The 25,879-nt window shown below is 37.5% G+C and overlaps 1 protein-coding gene across 1 annotated transcript in view; it reads right to left on the bottom strand.

Annotated features, from left to right (window-relative positions):
- LOC124804595 (unconventional myosin-IXa-like) overlaps positions 1-25,879 on the bottom strand; it is a 348,200-nt gene that overhangs the window by 121,385 nt on the left and 200,936 nt on the right. Inside the window, exons 16-20 of the mRNA XM_047264786.1 lie at positions 13,980-14,198; positions 8,215-8,363; positions 8,032-8,136; positions 7,287-7,417; positions 1,261-1,404 (exon numbers count right to left, since the gene is read on the bottom strand). Coding sequence (XP_047120742.1) covers positions 1,261-1,404; positions 7,287-7,417; positions 8,032-8,136; positions 8,215-8,363; positions 13,980-14,198 — 748 coding nt within the window. The remainder of the gene's footprint in view (positions 1-1,260; positions 1,405-7,286; positions 7,418-8,031; positions 8,137-8,214; positions 8,364-13,979; positions 14,199-25,879) is intronic.

The following is a 25,879-nucleotide window of genomic DNA, read 5'->3' as shown; positions in this document are numbered from 1 at the left end:
AGGCAAACTGTATGACAGAAACACCCGAACTGTTTATACTAGAAACACTCCAAATGCAAAACTGTGCTCTTCATAAAATGAAAAAAACAAAGTACCTATATATCAGTGAGTCATGGTTGGAATCTGTTAATCATACCAATACCTGGGTGTAACACTTTGTACAGGTTGTGGGTAAAGCAGGTGGCAGCCTTCGGTTTATTGGTAGAATTCTGGGGAAATGCAATCAGTCCACAATACAGATTACTTACAAATCATCCACATGGCGGATCCTACAATATTTCTCTAGTTTGTGGGACACGTATGAAATAAGACTAAGAGGGGATATTGGATGTATGCAGAGAAGGGCAGCACAATTGGTCACATGTTTATTTGATTCATGGGAGAACAACAGATATGTTGAAAAAAACTAATAGCATACTCTTGAAGGCATACATAAACAACTCCAAGAAAACCTACTTATAAAGTTTCAAGAACCAGCTTTAAATGATGCCTTTAGGAATATAGTACAAACTGCTTCATATTGCTCCTGTAGGGATTGTGAGGACAAGCATGCCATTAAACAATCATTCTTCCTGCATTCAATATGTGACTGGAATGGGAAAAAACCCTAGTAATTGGTACCCTAGAATGTATCCCTTGCCACGCACTTCACATTGGTTTGCGGCATATGGATGTAGATGCTTTGGCACATCCTCAACTCTGCTCTTGGCTACAGTCATTTCATTTCAATGGTTAGTTCACCAGTGGGCATTACCCCATAAAAAGCTACGCAGAAAGCGGAGTGGAGTTTGTACATGACATGACTGTTTTCACATGTAGCTCTTTCTCTGACTGACTTGGAAAATTAGTTGACCAACAGATCTGCCTTACGATATCCATATATACTCCAGATTCCCCAATCACCACCGCTAAGCAGCTACAAAGGAGCTTCCCCATTTATTACTTGCAGACTGCAGAGCTAGGACACTGTAGGTGTGTGTGTGTGTGTGTGCGCGTGTGTGTGCGTGTGTGTGTGAGAGAGAGAGAGAGAGAGAGAGAGAGAGAGAGAGAGAGAGAGAACCTTCTATTCTTTATTGTATTATTATTATTATTGTGTACTGTTCGTTTCTGACACATATTGTAACATTAACTTGCCAAGGATGTCTGTTTAGATGTAAGAGACAGCCTGTTAACACTCCAATCTTGCCAAATTAAATAAATGCATAAATTCAGTAAATTTAAGTAAAAGTAAATAAAAGGAGTTAAATAAACAGTACTTACAATTAAAAGGGTATTTCTGTCGTCTTAACCTCTCGTGAGTAACATCAACAGAAATATTACTCATAGATGACTCACTACTCCTCTGTGAATCAATGCTTCGTTGTGAAGACAGACTGTCACTGCTACTTCCTTTTCGTATACCTGCTAAAACACAACACCAACAGTGAGATAATGTGGCTAGTCAGTGACCAAATTTACATCCTTAAATATCACTAACATTTTTTCCACATTGTATGGAAATGGCATATGAGGGGAGGATCAAATATAAATGGGATTTTTGTTCCTGAACATCAACAGTTGGTAGGACTAGCCCCGCACTTCTGCTATGCTTAGGGGGACCGTTAGAAGTAAGGAGAGATTACTGTTAAGATATTTCCGGCCATTTCGTCAGTAACGCTCATGATGTCTGAGCAACAGGTGCACCCCTCCATTGAGCAACACATAATTATCAAATTTCTTGCTTGTGAAGGAGTTACAGCAGCGGAAATTTGCCATGATTGACTGCACAGTTCGGTGATAAAACACTATCAAGGACACGTTTTTGCCTGTCATAAAAAGGTCAAGGAAGGACAAGAACGTGTGGAAAATTAGCAACATGATCATCGTCTTCGGACAATCATTACAGACAAAAACATTCATGTGATTAAAGACATTACTGAGGAGGATCAACAGGCGATACTATCAGAAACTGAGCAAGCATCACAAACAATCTACAGTTTCGTGAAGCGTGTTCCAGGTGGGTACCTAAACTTTTGACCAAAAACCTAAGTTGAGACATTTGGCAGTCTGTCAGATGCTTACAGCAAGGTTTGCGGAAGAAGGTGATGCATTTTTGAGTCGGGTCGTCAACTGAGACAAAACATGGGTTCACCACTACACTTCAGAATCCAAACAAGCCAGTAAAAAGTGGCGGAGGAAAGGAGAGGCAGCACCAGTGAAAGTCAAAACTCAACTGTTAGCTGGCAAGGTTCTTTCCACCTTTTTTTTTATCAGCGAGGCATTTTGCTGATTGATTTTTTGCATGAGCGATGTATAATCAATGCTGCTTATTACTGTAAATTATTAAACAAGGCAAGAGTTGCATATTGCCGCAAAACACGAGAGAAATTGATTCAACAGATCATCCCCCTCCACGACAATGCGTGACCCCATACTGCAGCTCTGTCTGTCTCCGAACTACAGGAAATGCACTGGACTACACTTTGATCGTCCTCCTTACAGCCTGGACTTATCGCCCTGTGATTTCAATTTATTTGGACCGTTTAAAGAAGCTCTACAAGGGCGACAATTTGGAGATGACGAGAGTGTGGAAGACTTCGTGCACTACTGGCTCGTCACATGACCCAGTTCTTTTTATGATGAGGGCATCAAAAAGCTGCCCATATGCTGTGACAAATTCATTTCCAAAGCAGGAGTCTATGTGGAAAAATAAATTATAATTGCCTTGAGTTTTTCAATAAATGAATTTAAATAAAAAATAAAATCCCATCTATATTTGATCCGCCCTCATAATAAGAAAATCGAGGGCACATAATAATGTTAATCTAAGATCTGTAAGATTATATCAATATTTGGATGATTTCATTGAGTGAAAGAAAATGAGCAATTAATAACCTTTACTTAAAAAAGGAGTATCAGTAATTTCTCAAAGCAAAATGTAGTTACCAACAAACAAATGTGGGTTGCATCTGTTAATGAACCCATTTTCACTGAAGGAGGGAGAAAAAGGAATAGTATGATTTAACATTCTGGTGACAACAAAGTCATCCAACACAAATCAAAAGCTCACAATGAGGACATACAGGGAAAGGACGACAACTGCGACCTTTGCAAAGGAAACTGCTCGGCATTTGGCTTATGAAATTTCTTTTTGTTTTAATTGGTGTTTAGTAGACTTTCTCTTTCATTTGCTTCATTACTTAGTAATCAATCCATTTGGTCTTTAACACTCTTCTGTACCACTTCATTTCAAAGGTGACTTAATTTTTTTATTTCTGTCTTCCTCATTGATCTTATTTGACACTCATATAGTGCTCCAAACATAGCTTTTCATGAATCTTTTTTCTGATTTCAAAGTTTTTATTTTTGAATGTCAGGAGCTGTTTCTTTCTTGTAGAAAGCCCACTAACCTCGTATTTGAAGAGCCTCTTGTCCAAGTTTAACATTTAGCCATCCCGAATGTACACCTGTTGTGAATGTTCATCTGTTGCACACTCCATAAGCTTAATTTTAATTTTGTTTATCTACAAATCAAGGCCATCAGCTACTACATAATCAATTTCATTACACACTATTCAGTTCCCACTCACTTTCGACAATTATTGCTAAATCATCAGCAAATCATATCACACTAATTTCGTGTCCATGAAAAATAACTCCCACATTTAGCTACTCCTTCACTTACCTTACTCTCTCTTCTACATCTACATGCATATTCAGTAAGCCATCACATCATGCATGGCAGAGGGTATCCTGTATCACTGTTAGTCATTCCCATACCTGTTCCATACAAGTTCTGGTTTCTCTCATCTCTCCCTCATGATCCTTAAGAGAGATGTATTTTGGTGGCACTAGAATCATTCTGCAGTAAGCCGCAAATGACGGATCTCTAAATTTTCTCAATAGCATTTCCTGAAAAAAATGTAGCCTTTGCTCCAGGGATTCCATTTGAGTTCATGGAGCATCTCCGTGATTCTCACATGTTGATTGAACCTACCGGAAATACTAGCAGCATGCCTCTGAATTGCTTCGATCGCTTTCTTTAATCTGACCTGTTGGAGAGACCAAAAAAGAGCAGTACTCAAGAATGAGTTGCACAAATGTTTTTATGTAGTCTTCTTCAGAGCAACACTCTCCTCTAATTCCACCAATAAACCAAAGTTGAGCAGTTGCCTTCCCTGCAACCAAACTTGTGCACTTGTCGCGTTTCATGTTGTTTTGCAACCTTACACCTAAAGATTTTATATATCTAGAAGCATATCACTAATACTATGTTCCAATATTACAAGATTGCTTTTCCCACTCATTTTAATTTACATTTTTTCAAGCTGCCATTCATCAAAGCAAACTGATATTCTGTTAAGTCATCTTGAATCCCCCTACAGTCACTCGGACACTTTCCTGTATACTACAGTGTCATCAGAAAACAATCGGAGATTGCTGCTCACCCTATCCATCAGATCCTTATGCATATAGAAAACGAGCAATCTTCTCATTCTTCCCTGGGCGCACTTGATACCTTTGCCTCTTACAAACACTTGCCACCCAAGATAATGTACTGGGTTATGTTAAGTAAAACGTATTTGAGTCTCTCATGTATCTGTGCCAGGGATGCCTATTTCTATAGCTTCCATATGAATGTGTGTGCAGTGGTCAAATGATGGTGTCTCCGTACATCCTCTTCTATGCATATATTTAATATCAGTGGTGAGTTTGCCTAATTTTAGCCTCTTGAATCTTTAGTGTTAAGGTTGCCTACTTCAGATTGTTTCACATGAGGAGTGTGGATGATCCTTGTATCTCAATAGTTGATACCACACTGCCTAAGAATCAGAAATATTTTGTTGCATGTGGAAATAGACATATAAGCAAAAAAAGGAATTGTTATAAGAAAAATAAACAAACATTATTCCAACAGCACTTAGGTATATTGCAGCATGTCTGCCAATTCTGTATTGAACACACACACACACACACACACACACACACACACACACACACACATATTCAAGCAAGCACAACTCACATTCACTAATTACTGTTGTCTCTGGGCCTCTCCCACTACCCACCGCAGCTGAGATGCTGTGTGTGTGTGTGTGTGTGTGTGATCTTTACATACTAGAAAATAAGCATTATACATACATGTAACACCGTGGGAAATGAAACAAAGGCTGTGTTTTACTGACAGAACATTTAGAAGATTCAACAACACTGCTATACAGACTGCTTACGTAATGCTTTTCCATCCTCTTCTGGAGTATTTCTACATGGTATGAGACACTTGGCACGAAGGATTGACAGAGAACATCTAAGAATTTCAAAGAAGGGTAGCTTATTTAGTATTATTGTGGCACAGGCAAGAGAGTGTTACAGATATGATACATTGGCTTATCCTGGTGACAAGAGAACAGGGGCCTTGAGCAGAGGTTTTGATGGTGAGGGTAAGGTACTTACAGGAGGAAGAGCGGGAACAGCCTCACTAGCAACATAGAATACAGATTAAAGGTGATCTGGAGGAAAACACACTCATGTGGGATTTGTTGATGTTTGGCAGTGTCCAACACAGCTGTTAGTTGCTTGAACGAAGATCTGAGTGAATTGCTTTTGATGAAACAAAGTCTCATATCTGTGCCGTGCCTCTTGCTGCAACTGGGATACAATTAACACAGCCTGCACCTGAGTAGGAAAAAAACTGAAGACCAGCTGAGCACCTTGCAAAGTGTGTGTGTGTGGGGTGGGGGGGGGATATCACAAGCACACTAGACAAAATCCCTGTGATTACTGGAATCAAAGGGGCACATTTTTAGCTTAGAGTCAAGTTACAAAAAAATAATACTGAAAGAAATTAGAGCAGTAAAAGACCATAATATGTGTAAAAGTTTCCCGAAAAATAAAATTAATTTGTGTCATTAGAACAGCAGAGGATTGAAAACAAAGATACATGTGCTTACTGTATGCACTGAAGATGGTACAATGTTCTGTGCTTCTCTAAACACCATGTAACCACAGGGATGGAGAAGTTAAATATCAGTGATTACAGACTTTCATCATTTTTGTGTAGAGTTAATGTGAAAAAAGGAGGAGTTGCAACCAATGAAAAAAATTGGGCACAAAATCGAAAATATTGAAATATACAGTTTTGTGTTGCTCAGAACCTAGAAACATGTGCTTGTGAGTAGTTGCTGCAGCATACTTCCCTGATAATCATAGTAGGCTACAGATACCCTCTAGAAAACTTTCAGCTGTTTATGAGAAAACGTGATGCATTATTGAGCTACCTGTCAGAAACTGACATAGCACGTGAGTAGGAGTCAGTAAATAGGGTAAAATATTCCAAACTTTTGGGTGCACATATTGAAAACTCGAACTGGAAGAATCATATTATTCAGCTTCTCAAAACTTAAGTTCTGCTACTTTTGCTCCTCATATAATTGCTAATCTTAGAAACAAATGCATTGACTTCCTGAGATATTTTGGATATTTCCACTCAATAATGTCAATATGGGATAATTTCCTGCATTAACTCATCACTTACAAAGGAAGTATTGATTGCACAAAAGCAAGCACTATTCATCCACGGACAACACGTAGGTAATTACTAAAGGAGCAAGGCATTTTTAACTGCACCATCTATCACAATACATATATTTGCTAATAAAATTCGTCACAAATAATCCACCACAATTTGAGAAGAACAGTGATGTCCATCCCTACAACAATAGAGAGAAAAATGAACTTTATCATCCATTGTTAAAGCTGTCAGTGGCTCAAAAAGGTGTTTAATATGAAGCAACAAAAATTTTTGATCAATTGCCTGATAACATAAACTGTCTGACAGGAGGGGAAGCAAGTTTTAAATCTAACTTAAAATCATTTCTCCTGGAAAACTTCTATTCAACTGATAAATTTCTACTTACAAACCTGAGGTCACTATTTTTATATAAAGTGTAGCTGCATGAGTAGGACTACAAATAATAATGTGTCATTGATGTTAACGCTAATCATGTACACATATCTTGTAAACTGACTTGTTCCACGTCACTTTGATAAAAGAAGTGTTCAAATGATCTACAGAACATGTAACTAACTAACCAACCGGTTAACTGAAACAGGATACACTGCTATTCACCCCATACAGACGACTCTATGGCCACACACTATGTGCCTGTCTGCTTTACACTGCCTCCTCTATGTGGTAAGTAGCAATCTATCCTATTTCATACCGTAGTTCTAAACTAACAGTTTCACAAGAAACAAGGAAACAGTTAAAACATAAGCACAAATAATAAGAGAGAAGTTTCGCACACCTGTAGTTTTATCATCCTGAAGTACATTCTGAGCTGCTTCAGTCTTTGGTCCCTTGTTTCGTTTGAAAGAAATTTTCTTTTTCAGATGTATCACATCAAGACCAATGGATGTCTTCTTGCTTTCCCCCTGCCTGCAAGAGTTCATTGTCTGTATTATGACAGTGGTTTAAGTTTTGTTTAAAAATTTAGACAGTAACCAATGACTGAGTCTGTGATGCAATTTCACAGTAATTCATGATTTTCCAATTATGTACACATACTTTTACAAAAGACATTTTCTCTGCTTCTGAGGCAAATAAAACATTATGTTTAGTAATTATTTGGAAAACTGTTCACATATGACTTTCTAACATCACGATCACCAAAAGAAAGAAACTAAATTTAAAATTACTAATGAAGCCCACTACTACATCAATAATTAATTTTAAAAAAATGTGAGCTCTTATTTTATTCAATAAGCTGTCATTCTGATTTAAAGAATATCCTATTTACAATATTTTTTATTATATGTGCAAACTATATTTTTCTGAATTTGTCATTACACTTCTGATATTCTCTGAAGATTGCATTTGTTATTAGGTAATTCAATAAGAAACCATCATGCATATTATTAAAATGAGTAAGACTATGCACAGCCTACTTCTATGAACAGATTAGAAAAGAAGGAAAAAAGCTAAAATACACTAAATGCCTCCAGTAGCTTCCATTTTTTGACTCATTAACATGAGGTAAGTGATGTTTTTACCTATGCTGTGATTTGGCCGAGCTGTCATGCTGCGATGGTGTAGTGATACTAGAAGGATGGAAGACATTCGGTTCACTTTCACTATCTTCTTGAATACCACTGCTTCTAAAACAATATGAAATTTGACAATGAGAAATATATTTAGGAACATATACCTTTCCTTAGGAGTAATCTTCAGCTTACCCTTCTGAATCAGCAGCTTCCTTATCGCATGAAAGCCGCTCATCCAATTCTTCCTGGCTTGATTCTTTTGAAAGGAAAGCTTCATCTGTACTTTGTGTAGAATGGGCATCAGATGTGGCTATTGCTGCAGCTGCCTGTCCACGACTTTCCTACATACCGTAAAATTTATGGTTACTAGAACAAAGTTATATCTACAGCTTTAATGTAGTTCTTTTGTGAATATGTAAAAGAAAATTTCAGTATAAAATAAAAGACCAATCACCATATCATATGAACCACTAATTTCTGAAGAAATTAAAATGGATTCAAAATACGCAAGACCTAATAGTGTGGTTTATACTTTGATTGTCAGCTACGTCTTCACTGAGGTCATTTGGATGCCACAGCATAGGTATTGGGAAACTAAGACATTTGTTTGTGTACTTGTACGAATCCGTGGCTGTCAGTCACTTCTGTTTTCAGTAAAAATTGATGAACTGACAACAAATACTCCTTAGTTATTCATCAATTAGTACTTCTTTTAAATTAGCAGTCCAACGACTTGAAGACAAATGCTTAATTTAATCTCCCCTTAACATACTCTGACTGATTTGTATTGGGTCTATGATCAAATGAACATCACTGTAATTGACATTATTATCTGTGAAACATTCAGGTCATAGATATTCCTTGGAACAGCAGACGGTGCGGAGGTTTCTTTGCTGCACTTATGATATCAGGTGCAACTTGACAACATTCAGTCCAAAAGAAATACCTCAGACACACAAATAGAACAACAATAGAAAGTAATCCATCGAACACTGATTTCAAATACAGATAACTTTAATTACCGAGAAGATGAGTATGTCCCACTTATCACCAACGCAAAATTCGTCATGTTTGTTCATTTACATATTACTATGGTATGGGAGTTTCCGATGAGTACACTAACTTTGATCAGAATTATTACTGATAAAATCATGGGAAATCTTGTACCCTCTCGTATTCCATAATGAAACATAAGAGATAATATCTGGAGTGAATTAATATTGACTACTCACTTAAACAGGATTTAAGTGATACCATGTAATAGTACAAGATGTATTATTTAAGTAAAAAAATTAAACAGGTACATTTTTCTTAGCAGATTTATTTTTACATGAAAGCCTGCACTCTAGTCTACATTTCTACATAACTCCCACCAATATTAAGGCACTTAACACATTAAACAACCAGCTTTTGAATATCATCCTTGCAGATATATGCTGCCTGATAAGGTAACAACTGCCCAAGGTACACCTCTAAACACATGAGGAAATTATCACTTAATGTCAAAATCACAAAGCACCTTTTCTCTCCAACATTTTCATGTCAACTTTCTGTACCAAATAGTCAGTAATGACTGAAGGTCACCCACTTTGTTTCTCATCATGAACCATTTCAGTATCATCCCATCGCTCATAATGTTTTCTTCATTCACTTCAGTGATCTGACAATGAATTTCAGTTGCTTTTGCACCTTCAGCCGTAAGAAAATGAATCTCAGCACATATTTCACAGTCATCAGGATTCTCAATAAGAGGTAGCATTTCAAACACTTACAAACAAATGCCAACATGCAGAACATTGGGGGGAATGATGGAGAACAGTAGACTAACACACAGGCTTTCATACAAAAATAAAGTTGCTATGAAAAGTCTATTTGTTTTATCTTTACTTCAAAACAGTGCTTAGTTAAAAAACACACTTTGTACGCAGATTATATGACTGAACAAACTAAACCTGATTCGATACTCAAGGTTGATGCCATAACAGAAAGGATACATGTGTTAGGCACATATTCAAATGAAAATGGATGATATATTTGTATCACAAAGGAAGGCAAATCAAAGTAAACAATACAGAAATGTTTTCTGAGTAATGGGGTTGGGGGACAGGGAAGGTAAACAGAATCTGCTACAGCAAGATAAATGCACAGGAACAGCTGCAGGAAGCACAATTAAATACATAGGACTGTTTGTATAGGCTAGTCAGATACAGTATGGGGCACAACAATACAATTGTAGTACGAGGCAACTACAGCTGTAACTATAGGCAGGGCTTACAGCAAGAAATTAGAGGCATCCCGACATTAACAAACATAGAACTCATACAGGAGTATCTGTGCGGGAGACACATCCTCAGCCTACACGCTGAGACAGACTGTCACTTTGTTTCAAAGGGTAATCACCTAAGCTACTTGTTGGTTGTCAACCACAGCATTTCAGTATTGTTATTTGTACTCTGTCTTGCATAGTACGGCATCATAGTGTCCACATAAAGCAGGTGCACGAAGAGTACTTCGTACTAGCGCAAATGTGATTTATGTAATTTTATTAAATTTACGTTATTAGAGGGAAATGAGAAATGCACAACTTCCCCTTCACCAGGGAAGCTTTTCATAATGAAACACTCACCATTACTATGGTGTCTCCCCTGCGAGCCATCTATGCAGCTACAGCTCAAATTTTATTGCATACACTCTACTCTGCCTGATGCAAAACAACAGTAAGGCAACCCGCAAAAGCAGTGCCTTATTCTATACACAAATAAATTCTAGATCCTATTGTGTGACATGTACAAAATGCAGTCAAAGAACATGATTTTGATTCTTTTATGCCAATGTCTACCATTATCTACTGAACAGTCTTTTCTTTTGTTTGTCAGTGAGACTGCTGAGATCAAAAACTTTCTTTCGATCTTCCATGTAATATAATTCCCCCCTCAGATACTGTTCCCAGTTGATTAGTGTTCCTTCCAAATAACAGATAACGCATTGTGGTTGGTCCATCAGGTTAGATGAGCTGTCATATTTACTGCCTTCTCATAAAATTCAAAAGCTTCCCCCTCACACGTATGTCCTTAGCATATGATTATTTTTCCATTATTTCTCTTTTACAACACACTACTGTCAACCTAGAAATCACTTTATCATTAAAAAAGATGATGACTAAATAAACAGTGATGCAAATATGATTCCCAAGTTTGTCAAACATGTAAGTTGAGTTGAAAGTTTCAGCCACATCAGTTCAGAGCCATTAACCATATTCCTGTCAACAGAGGTCTTTTGTCATTTTACCTGAAATTTGTTCTTGAGTCAGTTGTGTGTTGTAGCCAACATATGAATGAAATTGTCTTTCTGTGATATCAGTTTTATACCCATCCACTATGTACATAAAATTTCCCTCCAAAAGCATGTATGAAAATAAATACTAAGGTTGTTGTGGCCTTCAATCTGAAGAATAGTTTGATGCAGCTCTCAATGCTAATCTATCCAGTGCAAGCCTCTTCATATCTACATAACTACTGTAACCTACATCCAGTTGAGCCTGTATACCGTGGTAAACCACTGGTTTCCCTACATTATTTTTTTTCTCATACACCTGCCTCCATTGCCAAACTGACTATGCCTTGATACCTCACAATGTGTCCTATCAGTCAATACCTCCTTTTGGTCAACTCGTGCCATAATGCTCTAGTCTCCACAATTTGATTCAGTACTAGTAGCTACATGACCAACCCATCTAATTTTCTGCATTCTTCTGCTAAACAACATTTCAGAAGGTTCTATCCTTGTTTTCCTATCCACATTTCACTTCCATGTAAGGCTATATCACAAATAAACACTTCAGTGAAGATTTTCCAACAGTTAAATTTATATCAGATGTTAACAATGTAAAAAAAAGACAGATTGCTATTACCGTAAACAAGACACGTCAAGTTGCAGACAGGCATGATTAAAAGATACTCACATATAGCTTTCAGCCACAGCCTTCATCAGTAAGTAAATACAAACACACACGCACACAAAGCAAGCAAGCACACCTCACGCACACGTGAGCATCAACTCCAGCATCTCAATCTCAGGTTCGGAATCTCAACATTTCGACCGCAGATGCTAGAGTTGCCAATCTTGTGTGCACTAGGTGTGTGTGTGTGTGTGTGTGTGTGTGTGTGTGTGTGTGTGTGTGTGTGTGTGTGTGTGTGTCCGTCCTTACTGATGAAGGCCGTGGTCGAAAGCTATACGTGAGTGTCTTTTAATCATGCCTTTTTGCAACTGAACGTGTCTTTTGTACAGTAAATAGCGATCTGTCTTTTCCTACATTGTTGATATTACTACCTGGTGTTTCCATTGTTTGATATATTAGATGTTAAATTATTTTACGGCATTCTGGTTCCTGTACAAGTTACAGAGATCCTTTCACTCTCTGTACTTTATCCCAGGTATGATTAGAATTATGAAGAATGTATCCTCCTAGCCAACATTGTCAAAAGCCATCTCTAAATCTACAAATACAATAAGCATAGGTTTGCTTTTCTTCAGTCTGTCTACTATGAACAAATTGCACGGTCAGTATTGGCTTGCATGTCCCTACATTTCTCTTGATGCCAAACTATGGCTTCTACTAGTCTTTCCATTCTACTCCAAATAATCTGTGTCAGTATTTTGCAACCATGACTTATTAAACTAATGGTTTGGTAATATTCATGCTTTTCAGCAACTCCCTTCTGTGGAACTGAAATTATTACATTCACCTGAAAATCTGAGGGTATTTTTCATATCAGGTGCAATAGTTTTATCCTGGTTGGTTGTCTAAAAGTTCTTAACAATTCTCCTTTGTTTGAACTTAGCTCTCTCTGTGATCTGTCAAATTCTTGTTGCAGTATCATGACTCCCATCTCATTGATTTCCTTTTCCCTTTCCATATATCGTCTTTAGGTTTGAGCACTTTGTATAGCCTTCGTCTTTAGCTTTGAGTCTTTCGTATAGCCTTCTGTAAGTTCCTTCTGTAAGTTCCTTCCACCTATCAGCCTTCATTTCTTTACTTGATAATGCCTTGCCACCTAACCTGTTTTCTCCATAGGTTTATTAAATGTTCCATTACACGGCATTAGTCTTTCCCATAGTCATGGATATTCTTACAGCTTGGCATTTCTCCACTAGCCATTAAAGCTGTATCATTTTAAGACTTTCTGCCAATTTCTTTTTAAGAAACATGTATTCTCCTACCCTTTTCCTATATTTTTATATTTTCTCCCTCTGTAAATACAGCTTAATTATACTTCTTACAATCAATAATAAGAGTCCTTTTCTTCCTACAGTTGGAACATGTGCGACAAAGAAAATATCTCTACTTTTATCGAATATTCTTTCTTTACAGTGATGTAAGTGTTCCCAGTCAAATGACTGCATAATCATTAAATGAAAGCATAATGGTACTGTATTGAAACTGTTATGACTTTTCTCAGACCACATTCCAGGAGTTTTCATTTTGGCAATTTCTCGTGACGACATTTTTATCACAGTTTCTCCATTACTTGTAAACATGTAAACAAATGTGACTTCTTGATAATTTACCTGATGCTCTTTATTGTGCTATCTGTCTTCAGTGCAGTATTTTTAATCTAAATCAGCTATCTCTACCTTCCTTTACACATTCATTTTCTTTACATTACAATTCAGTGCTAGTTTTCTTTAACAATTATAGAATTACATTTAGAATTTTCATTTTAAAAGTCGTAATGCAGATAAAACTAAAGATAAGTGATCAAGGCAAAGCATTAATTTCATTTTCTATTTTAAAATACAAAAACAACCATAGTCATGATAGAAGATTCACAAAAAATTGAAATACAATTAATGCTCAGAAGGCCATGTAATGAAATACAAATCTAACAACATAACATACAATGAACAAAAATAAAGTACAACCAGCATTGTTTTGAACAGTGAAAAAAATGCTCTACCTCTCTTTGCCTAGCTCTTTCCTCTTTCTCTGCCCTAAGGCGAATACGAAGTGAATTTGCACGCGCACACGCTTGGAAAGCTACTGTCCCCTTCCGCAATCGTCGATACCATTTCATTGCACGATACCTGCGCCATGCTGTTTGTATTACAATTGCTGCAGAAACTTGACTGCGAAGTTGACAAAGGGTTCTCTGTGCCAGGTACATCCTCCATGCACACTGTAGAAAATTAATTAATAAAATTAATTAAAAAAAGCAATGTAGCATTTATGATAACACCTTTTCAGTAATAAATAACTTGCTCTTTATTTTGCTGTCTGCCAGCAAGAAAAGAAAAAGTATTAAAACTTTATACTTTAAGATCAAAAGCAGTTTTGATATTTAAATCAGCTTGGTAAAAAAAATTTCTACATGCTATTCATGAGGACACTATAGCTTGATTAAAATAGTTGTGTGATTGACAAATAATGTAACTGATGGCAGTAGCGGGAGGTGGGGGGAAGGGGGGCACCATTCACACTTTGCGCGCAAGAAGTCACACTTCAAGCATTACAATCATGCAAGTTTTGCAAAGAAAAACAAAATCTGGGTGTCACTGTCTTCATCAATGAAAGGGTGGGTCATGATGGTGGCAGGAATGGCAATGACTGTCATGCATATGCTGATACTGTACTTGGATATTTAATGGTGAATCACAGGCAAGATGAATGCTCACTAACAAAATGCCAAGTAGGTCAACACGGTAAATACCATGCAATCACTAATTAACCCAACTGAACTAACAAGAGGAAATAACTATAAGGTATGAACAGACCTTGTTTAACAAATTATGATTTCAAGAGATGCACACTATTGATACTGGTTTATGAATCGAAGTAACTGTCATCTGTGTAGCCTAATGACCAGAAGTTAACTCAATAAGAAAAAAATTAAATGCTCACCATTACTTTTAACTTCATGATCATTCTTCCATCCTTTCATTATGTCTTTTTGGTGTGTTTCATTATATTATGCTACACTTCTATCAATATCTGCTTTATGATATCCCATGGCAAACATCTGCTACTGTCAGCACACATTTTTTATTGTTGTTTCTAATGTTGCTTAATTTGATCTCATACAAATTCTACCCCATTAATATAGTATGATAATGATACGATAGCAGTCTCAGAATTCTATACCACATCATTTATAACACAAAGAGGCCACAGAGGTTCATTCTGATCCACACTATCTCCGATCATGTCATTATGGCATTAAGACTTTTTTCTACTATTTAAAAAAATTACAATATTCCTCAAGTCCCACAAAGACATTTGCAAGGGAAAAAACCATTTTACTGTATTTTCTTATGTGTACTGGCTTGATAGCATGATGGTATCATCTGTCTGCCTTGACTCAAAGTATAGATCAAATTTACCCACATTTTGTTAGCTTAAACACTATCTTGAAACTTATGCGTACTTTAAACTGTATGCTAATCCCTCAGCAACAATTTATTATATCTGAAGTGGACACTTCTTTTAAAAGAAGACAGCAGTTCGTCATGGCTGAGTGTACTTTTTCCTCATGTCAGATATATAAATACGTTGTTGAACTTCATCATCCTGAAAACCGTCAACAACATTAGAGATGCTCTTCTTCACGTCTCAAATCTTCCCTGGAATATTTTCCTTCCTTATTCTAATAATAGTGTTATTGTGAAATTGTAATATGTCTGTATTCTATCAGCACCTCCTCCTCACTCAATGAATCCTCAAATGTTACTGCAATACTCATAAGCCTACCCACTCAGGGCAACACACTATTCTTGTACAGTCACATCTCAGATCCTTCTCCTGCCCTTTCTAGCAGTATTGCAGACTTGAAACAGGTAAGTACAGAAATGACATAACACAGACTGCAGCAGCACACACTGTAGTTGTAGGTAATTATGTTTGTGTTCACAGCCAAGAAATAGTTACACACGATTTATGAAGAGTATTAATTTTTATTTAATATTGTCTGTAGATCAATGCTTTTCCAATTATGTTTACAAAAATAATAATACTTATGCCAATGCCCCTTCTCGAGCACACCTACGTACATACCATATCATTGCAAAAAAGGCTACATCAAACAAAAGTTCCAAATGATCTGAACAACTGTAAACTTACGCAATCCACAAATTAATAGTTCACTGATAGCCCTGGAAGATAATTAATCATCAAGCATAAGAGATCTGCAAGTCCAACAATTAATAGTCCATTGCGCAACATTATTTGCTTGTCACAAGCAAATACTACCCTTTATTTTATGATTAATGTTTGGGCTGCAGTTCCTTTTACTTGAAGGGACTGTGTCATTAAAAAAGAAAAACATAAATAAAAACTGAAATGAAGAATTTAAAATTAAAAGCGAGTATACAATGCTTACCCCACAAGAAAGATGTTTCTTTGTGAAGCAGGCATATTTAAACAATCTTGATTTTTTTAAAAAAATTAAGCTTCAAAATGTGTGAATTGTGGCAACAAAATATGGAATTTAAGTTGTATCGACTTATGAAAACAAGTCAAAGGTGGTTAAATATATTGTTCACTGGTAAAGAGAACCACATGATACACATCTACTGATTTTTAGCACTTGTAAGCAAACAATAAGTCCTAACATAAATGAGTGATGGTATAACAGCAGCAGCAGGAGCAGCAGCAGCAACAACAACAACAACAACAACAACAACGAACAATCTGCAAGTCAACTGATTACTACTAATTGCACTGTAATAGGCATGAATTCATGAGTGTTTCAAAAGGTGTTGTGTGAAAAGTTACTGATTTACACAGATTACTAGAACTGACAGATGCAACAATAGCAAAATAATAAGACAGTAAGTTTCAATTTATTTGAAAAACTGAAAATTACTGCTTATGAATTAAGTGTAAGGTTTAGAAGAAAAAAAAAACTCTTAACTTCTTCATATGCTGAAACCTAAACATGGCTTACACGTACATCCACACTGTCTCCTGCAACTTTCACAGTAAAATCAATACAGAGGGCGGAAAATTTAAACCAGTTTCACTTGTCATGTATATCTGAAACAAAGCAGATCATGTACCTTTTTAAGCTACTAGAGAGAAATTATTTCTACTCATAACACCAAGTATGTCTACGACAAAAATTTTTATATTGTTCGAATATCTGTAAATTGTACTAATACTTTTTTCTAATTTCACTTCAATAGGAACAAATACCCCTCATATTTAGTAATGAGATAGAAACAATGATAATAGTTATTCCTAAACTATTGATTCACCTTTGACAGCTGTTGTATTAAATCATCACATTCTGCTGCAGCTCCCCAGACTCTGTTAATGACTAAGTGTGGCCTCTGAGTTTCTTTCAGGGGTACTGACAAGTTAACTTGAGCTTCCTTGCTGACTCCTACACTCTCATGAAAAATACAGTTGCACCGTCACTCAGGTACTTGATTGCTGTTGACAAATAAGCATACAGCAGAATATGCACCCCATATCTCTCGGTTGCTTTTCACAGTTTTGGTCCTGAAGTTGCTTTCGCTTACTTTGTCTGTTGTGGTTTCATTTTACTGCATTCAATTTTGCTTTACGTCTTACTGTTCATTAGTAGTGGCATCACAGCGTTTTTCTCATTGTTAAGATGGCATTAATGTAGATATAGAAACTGCATTCAATTTTGCTTTATTTCTTGCTGTTCATTAGTAGTGGCATCACAGTGCTTTTCTCATTACCTATTCTACAAAGAAAATGACAAACTGTTATCATTAAACTGAGGAAGAAGACCATAGAGATAATCACAAAGAGCAACAGTGAGGATGATTTATTCGATGTCCATGTGAAAAAGAACCCCTCCACAGATTCTGAAATCAACAACCCTAAGCTGTCTACATCAGCAGGTGTAAAACTAAAGTCTTATGTTTCAACAAGAGATGTAATTGATAGTTCTTCTGAATCTGAAGTATCCAAAAGCGATAGTAACTTTCAAATGGGTCACCAAAATTGGATCATGAACGGCTTAAGGGAAAACAATACTTACATCTCTGCTGAATTGTAACAACCATAATCCACCCATACAGCCGCATATATTAGCATACCACGTCCGAAATTTGGGCAGGTGCAATGGCCCGAGGATTAACAATGTGGGCCATTGTACCAGCCTGTCTGTATGAGATTTTTTTGGTGGTTTCCCATATCTAACTAAATAAATAACAGGCTTGTATCCCACTCCCCCAACAGTTACATGATTACATACAATTATAAAGCATTTAGACTCTTTCACGTGAGTATCACTACATGCGAACAGTCAGGGTGCACATATTTCCTTCCAGGGGGAACAGGGTGGCAGCAGGTAGGGATCAGCCAGCACTTAAATTAATCACTCCAAATTCAATAGCAACCATGTTGAACAAAGGCACATTCACAGAGAAGATACAAAGTCAGAAAATAATTTTTACATCTACAATAATGCTATCTTAACAATGACAAATCACAGAGTGACAGGAGGAGACATCAGAATAACCACTCCACAAATGCTTAGCACAATGTGAGGCCAGTTGCTCATGTAACCTTGGCTCAGGTCAAATCCCAAACATGGGCTATTTAGCACAGGTAGGGGCATTAGACAATAATGAAACTGTGCTCAGTTTGGCACGTTAAGAAGCACATCTGCTGCAGCCACAGTGTTCCAAGCCACACATGGACCCTAATTAACTAACTCACAATTAATTTAGCTAAAAAAAATATTGCATATCATCTTTATTTTTCTTTGGAGAATCTGATTCTCAACTATATCGTTCCTGTTACTTCTAGGTTTCACATTACTCTCTCCACATTGGACAGTTGCTCGTTAATTTGTTTTACCAGTTACTCCTAACTTCACAATACAAGTATTTCAGCAATCTCCCAACTGATTTAGTTCCTTAAAATATACACAATTCTGAAATGCAGGTCTACACAAATCTGCTCATGACTGTCGCCATTAACTGAAAGTCGCAAGTGCAATACATTTTATACTAAGTTGTGTTAAGACTGGTAAAAAAGCTACATGCGCCAAAGGAAAATTGCTGAGAATGAAATAACTAAAAAAACTGGCTGAGATATAGGTAAAAGCACTATAAAGATGTGTACTACACAACATGGAAGATATATACATCTTCAGGTAAAACACATGTAGGTTAACATATAAAATTCAACACAAATCAAGAGCACAATGCAAAGCACAAGGCCAAGAGAAGTAATAGCCACTATGTATATGCAAGTATACGAGGTGTGCCAAGTCAATAATGAGACTGGTGTCAGAATTGTGGTACACTGCAAACAAAGTTACAACTAACTCTTATCCCTTCAACATACTCCCCTCCTCTATCTATATACACTACTGCAGGTGTTTCTTCCATTGTTCAAAGCAATGCTGTAGGTCATCCACTGTCACCTTCAACAATTCTGCTGTTTCTGCTTTTACCTCTCCAACAGACTTTTAATGCACTTTTCATTTTCGGGAACAGATAAAAATCATAGGGAGATAGATTTGAAGAATATGGAGGATGTTCAAGCATAGGAATGTGCTTGTCCACTAAAAACTGTTTCACAGATACGACACTGTGGACTAGTGTTGTCCTGATGCACAATCTACGCATTGTTTTTCCACAAATCTGATCGCTTCTTCCTAATTCTTTCCCTTGGCTTGATTAGGGCATCTCTGTAGTATTTCTGATTAACAGTTTGACCCTCGGGCACCCATACGTCATGATAACAGTTTTACTTGCTTCTGAGAACCTTTTTGCCATTCAAAAACTCACACAAGTGACAGAATTACCACAAAACAACTTGTTTAAAAAATGAAAACATCCTGCTGGCAATTTTTTTAATTTCATGCAGGGTTTGAGGTTAATGCACTGCTTAATTTTTAAGTTCACCAAGCTTGCAGTACTACTATAGAACAATATCTTCTACAACCAAGGTTCAAAACCAGACCAAAATGTGAAATGAACAGTGGCTGCTCTTGAAGGTTCAAGGTCAGCTGCATTTAAATACCAACCTCAACCTCAACCTCACCACCTCTTTGCCCCCCTCCCTCCCAAGCGGTTGTGCAATATGAGGTGGGCAGCCTTGTTATTTAATTGCCACAGCTCATAAGTATGTATAAATCTTGTTGTAATACTTGGACAGGGCAGACTCAGTTATAAAATTCACACACTTCCTGGCCTTTGTTATATTGCTAAGTTTTTTTAACTACGGTCTATGTTGCATACACAAAGTTTCTTTAAGCTTCATTTACTTACAAAACCTTTTGAATTTACAAGTCAGATTGTTACATCTATATTTTTTTATTTTATAGAAATTATTCACGTTACCACCTTCAAGATTATAGCAACTGCAAATACTGATCTCCTGAATGCTCGTCATTTTGTTGTAAAATGTAACAGCTTATAGACCCAGTAGATTTTATTTACTATAGCTAGACACTACTGTTATAAAAAAAAAACTGAAAGATACAGGACACAGGAAACTGTTGCCCTGTGTTGTGTTCAACACCTGATAGAGGATAACAGTGTGTGTACTTCAGTTGTGAAAAGATGTGAAATTTCTCTTGATAATATACACAAGTTTCCTTATACTGCTGACTGTTATTACTAAATTGTATATTACGGATGTGTCAGTGGTCTCCCTGCAAACCAATACCTAAAGTTATACAATCACAGCTACAGTGGAGGAAAAGGCATGTAGAGGGAAAGGGACAGTGGAGGAGGTACAGGTGCAGATCAAGTAAGGGAACGTGTCAGAGGTATGGGAGGAGAGGGTAGAGAGGGCTAGGCAGCAAAACACACACACACACACACACACACACACACACACACACACACACAGAGAGAGAGAGAGAGAGAGAGAGAGAGAGAGAGAGAGAGAGATTCACTGTATTAGTGTCTTTGTGCCCTGCAAAGAATATAATCTATAAAATGGAAAATTCAGTTTAGGAAACTGCTAAAACTACAAGGAGACAAGAGTGGTGGGCCAGTGCTCACCTGCATGGGATTCAATTCCCCACATTGCTGATAGGAACACTTAAAAGCAGAAAACACTAATCTCAGCTTTCAGAACTAATATGTTTCTTCTTCAAGGAAGGAAGTAGGATTGGTTAGATGGGGGATGGTTGGGGAGTAGTTAAGTACGTCAGTGCTTCATGTAACTTATGAACATTCGAAAACTGATTATTGCATAATGTCAGGAACCTATTTGAGTTGTTCTGTCTAACCTTACAATTGCAGTACATTGATGAAGTAACATTTATACTTCTGATACTATTGTCAACAGTAACATGACAAAAAAAGTTTGGTGGAATACGAACAATTTGAAGTTGTAAAGACAACCAGCCACAGTATAGTCCAGATTTTGAGGAACAGACAAGACAAACCGCAATGTGGGAGATCAGCCTACAAACTTGCAGTGTACCTCAGACGTTACAATTCTTTTGAAAATGAAGCATATAAGGCACAGCAGCATAAAAACAACAGAAAGTGAGGCACACAGCATACAAAACTAGCAGAAAGTGAAGCTGATTAGGCTAGGCGTATTCTTAGCATTGTGAAGAGTTGTCAGTAGACATCCAGATCAAATCATTAACTGTATACTGTGCTCGATGCCTTGAGACATGCGATAAATGCCTAAAGTAATTTTTTGTGTAATTGGGTAGGCACATTTGACCGCAGAAGGTATTGAAAAAGAGTGGCACATAGAGGCCCCAGTGCAGTTCCCAACTAGAATACAAATGTTTGTTAGTGGCATCCATTAAACAAGTTGACAGACATTCAGTATTCATACCCCTCTTACACTTAAAAGCCTACAGGCACAAAAATGGGGAAAGGCTACCTGTAGCAGACTGATTCACAGTGCACCAACACCCACTACAAGCACACAGACTTTACTAGCTTCTGAGCTACATCTCTGCATAAATACTGCAACCTACATCCATTTGAACATGCTTACCTCATTCAAGCATTGGTCTCCTTGTATAATTTTATCAACACACTCCCTTTTATTACCAAATTGACTATTCCTTAACACCAAACCAAAACCTTCTTTTAGTCATGTTGTCCCATAAATTTTGATTCTCCTCAATCCTATTAAGTACCTCATTACTTGTTATTCAATCTACTCATCTGATATTTAGCATTCTTCTACAAAATCAAATTTCAGAAGCTTCTTTCTCTTCTTATCTGAACTGTTTATCGCCCACCTTCAAAACAGACTTTCTAACGAATTTACATTCAATGTTTACATATTCCTTTCTTTCATAAATGTTCATCTAACTATTGCCAGCCTGCATTTTTATCCTCTCTACTTTGGCCATTATCAGTTATTTTGCTGCCCAAACAGGAAAACTCATCTACTACTTTTAGTGTCTCATTTCCTAACCTAGTTCCCTTAGTATTGCCTGATTTGACCACATTTCATTACCCCTGTTTTACTTTTGTTGAAATTGCTCTTACAATCTCCTTTCAAGACACTATCCATTCCATTCAACAGCTTTCCCAGGTCCTTTGCTGTCTCTGACAGAAATACAATGTTTTCGGCAAACCTCAAAGTTTTTATTTCTTCTCCCTGAGCTTTAATTGCCTTTCCAAATGTCTACTTAGTTTCAGTAGTTGTGAGGCAAAAGTTGTTAGCGTGGCACTTTGTGAAAGCGGTGCCATTGATATTGGTGCCTTATGCTATAAAAATTAATGTAACAAACACTACAGTTCTGACTTCATGCAGCAAGAGTGATGCTATCATGCCATGTAACAAGGTGGCCTGTGAGCTTCAGTAACTTTGTGAACTGGGCCCACAGGTCACCAAAGCTTGCCCATGCCTGCTCTAAATCTACAAATGCTGCAAGCATACATTTGCCTTTCTTCAACCTAGGTCGTAAGATAGTCATAGGATGAGTATTGCCTCGTGTATCCCTATGTTTGTCTGGAATCCAAACTGATCTTTCCCGAGGTTGGCTTCTATAAGTTTTTCCATTATTCTGTAATTAATTAATGTCAATGTTTTGCACTATGACTTATTAAACTGATGGTTCGGTAGTATTCATATCTGTCAGCACCTATCTTCTTTGGAACAGAAATTATTACATTCTTTCTGAAGTCTGAGAGTATTTCCTCACTCTCATATTCTTGTACACCAGGTGGAACAATTCTGTCATGGCTAGCTTTCTCAAGGATCTCAGTAATTCTAAAGGAATACTGTCTATTTAAAGGGCTTTGTTTCCACTTAGTTCTTTCAGTGTTCTGCCAAGTTTTTCTCTTAGTATCATATTTCCTCCCATCTCACGTTCACCTGTTTCCTCCTCTTTTTCTATACTACTGTTCTTAGTTTGTTTCCCTATACAGACAAACTACATATTCCTTGGAGTTTCAGCTTTACCTTCTTTTGTTAGTACTGGCTAGTCATTTGAGCTCTTAATACATCTGATTCTCTTTTCTCCTAAGATCTCTGATTTTCCTAATCATCATCTATCTTGCCCCCTGTAATGCATGCTTCTATAACCTTGTATTGTTCCCTAGCCATTCCTGCTAAGTCATTTTGCACTTACTGTCAGTCTAATTTTTTGGACTTCTGTATTTCCTTTTGTCCACTTCATTTGCTGCATTTTTATTTTCTCAGTCCACTAATCAAATTCATTATCACCTATGATATCCAACAAATTCTTCTGGGCCTTGTCTTTTTACCTATTTGATCCTCTGCTGCCTTCACTATTTCATCTCTCAGTGACACCCATCAATCTTATATTGTACTCCTTTCCCCTGTTTCAGTCAATTGTTGCCTAATGCTCTCTCTGAAACTCTCAACAACCTGTAGTGCCTTCAATCCATATAGTTTCTATTTCCTGAATTTCCTACTCTTCTGGAATTTCTTCAGTTGTAATCTGAAATTCATAACCAGTAAATTATAGTCAGTACATTAAGAGGTGCTATCCACAATTTTCAGGACTAGTGCTGCGATCTGTTGAAAACCTTACCTTTTGACTAATGGTCACCATTACCCTCGAAGTAGTTCCCATCTGCACATACACACCAGTCCCAGCACTTCTGCCACTGGTCAAACGTTTTCTGGAAGTAATGTTCTTTGAGGGTGTTTCTCACTGCCAGCAATGCTTCTTGAACCCTCTCTAGAGTGTCGAACCGACAGCCTTTCAACTTGAGTTTCAGATTTGGGAATAGCACGAAGTCGCAAGATGGTAAATCTGGCGAGTACAGTGGTTGGGGTACAACCGCCATGTTGTTGTTTGCCAAAAAGGTCCTGGATAGCAAGGATGTATGACAAGGCGCATTGTCGTGATGCAGTAGTCAGTTCCCTTGACGCCAAAGTTCGGGTCGTCGTCGCCGCATGTTTTCACGGAGCCGTAGCAAAACGTCACAGCAGTAGGCGAAATTCACTGTTTGGTTGGGTGGGACGAATTCTTTGTGCACAATTCCCTTGGTATCAAAGAAAACAATGATTGTGCTCTTCACCTGTCTCACTTTTTTGGGTCTTCGAGAGCCCAGGCTCTTCCACTGGGACGATTGTTGCTTTGTCTCTGGGTCATAACTGTAAATCTAGTTGAATCACTGCAAGGGTCTCCGTAGAATTTTTCCCGAGATTTGCATAGAATTTGATACACACGCACTGTTATGTTCACAAATGCATCGTAAAATCGACACACACCAAACACAGAGTATTATGGAAATCACTGGGCATGCAAAACGTCCTCTGCTCTCACCACCTAGTGGTGCAAAGATCTACTACTCCTAATTTCCAGAGGGCAGCACCAGTTCCGAAAATTTTTGATTCCACCTCATATAGACACGTCTGCCCCTGGAAATGTCTTTAAAAATTATAAAACTTAGTTTCAAAATCTCTGTGTAACCATTATTAATTCATCTGAAACTGTCAGCATCCCAGGTCTCTTTCACGTAGTCAACCTTCTTTACAAGTCTTAAATCTAATGTTAGAAATGATTAAATTATGCTGGGTACAAAATGCTACAAGGAAGCTTCCTTTTTCATTCCTTTCTCCCAGTCCAGCTTCTCTTGCTATCCCCCCCCCCCCCCCCCCCCCACACACACACACACACACACACACACACACACACACACACACAACCAAATTCCAGTGACGAATAATTACCTTTATCCAATCATATGTTCTTTCAATCTCTTCACCATCTGTGGAGTTAGTTGGCGTGTACAAGTGGTGGTTTATGGACTTGCTATATTCTCTGCAAGACTCTTCGATGGTGATTGTGCACCTGCACAGTCGCAGCAGATGGCTGCTGGCCATCTCTACAAGGACTACATTGGGGCTGCATCTTTGATGGCCCACCAATACCATTATTTCTACAAGGACTACAGTGGGTCTGCACCTCTGGTGGCCCACCAATATCGTAATCTCTACCAGGACTACAATGGGTATGCTCTGTGATGACCTACCTACCAATATTCTTCAAAACTTCGACTGACTCTGCTGTGGGTTTGCTCTGTTGTGGCCCATTACCTGTCAGCATGTCAAGAGTCAGCACTGTCTTTCCGTTGGAAGGCCAACACTACTTCTTCAAGACTGCATGGAAATCCACTACTTCCATGTGCATTTTCTTCTACTGCTCAGACTTTGAGAAAAACACTGCTATTTTACTGTGATGAACGATAAGGACTGTCTTTATGGACTGTGAGAAAATTTTAGCTTTTGACCAACATTGTATCAATAAGTGTGTGCATTTGATTTCTTTGTTATTGTAATTACGATTATGAAAAATTTTAACAAATATGTATTGCCCAGTGCCCAAAACAATTTGTAAAATTTTTTGTGGGGAGCATGGGGGCTATGTAAGTAGGCTGTTTAGGTTTTCTTATTGGTAACGCCACGTAG

Source organism: Schistocerca piceifrons, chromosome 7, assembly GCF_021461385.2.
Source record: "Schistocerca piceifrons isolate TAMUIC-IGC-003096 chromosome 7, iqSchPice1.1, whole genome shotgun sequence".
Lineage (NCBI taxonomy): Eukaryota > Metazoa > Arthropoda > Insecta > Orthoptera > Acrididae > Schistocerca > Schistocerca piceifrons.
This window is presented reverse-complemented; position numbering and strand designations above follow the sequence as displayed.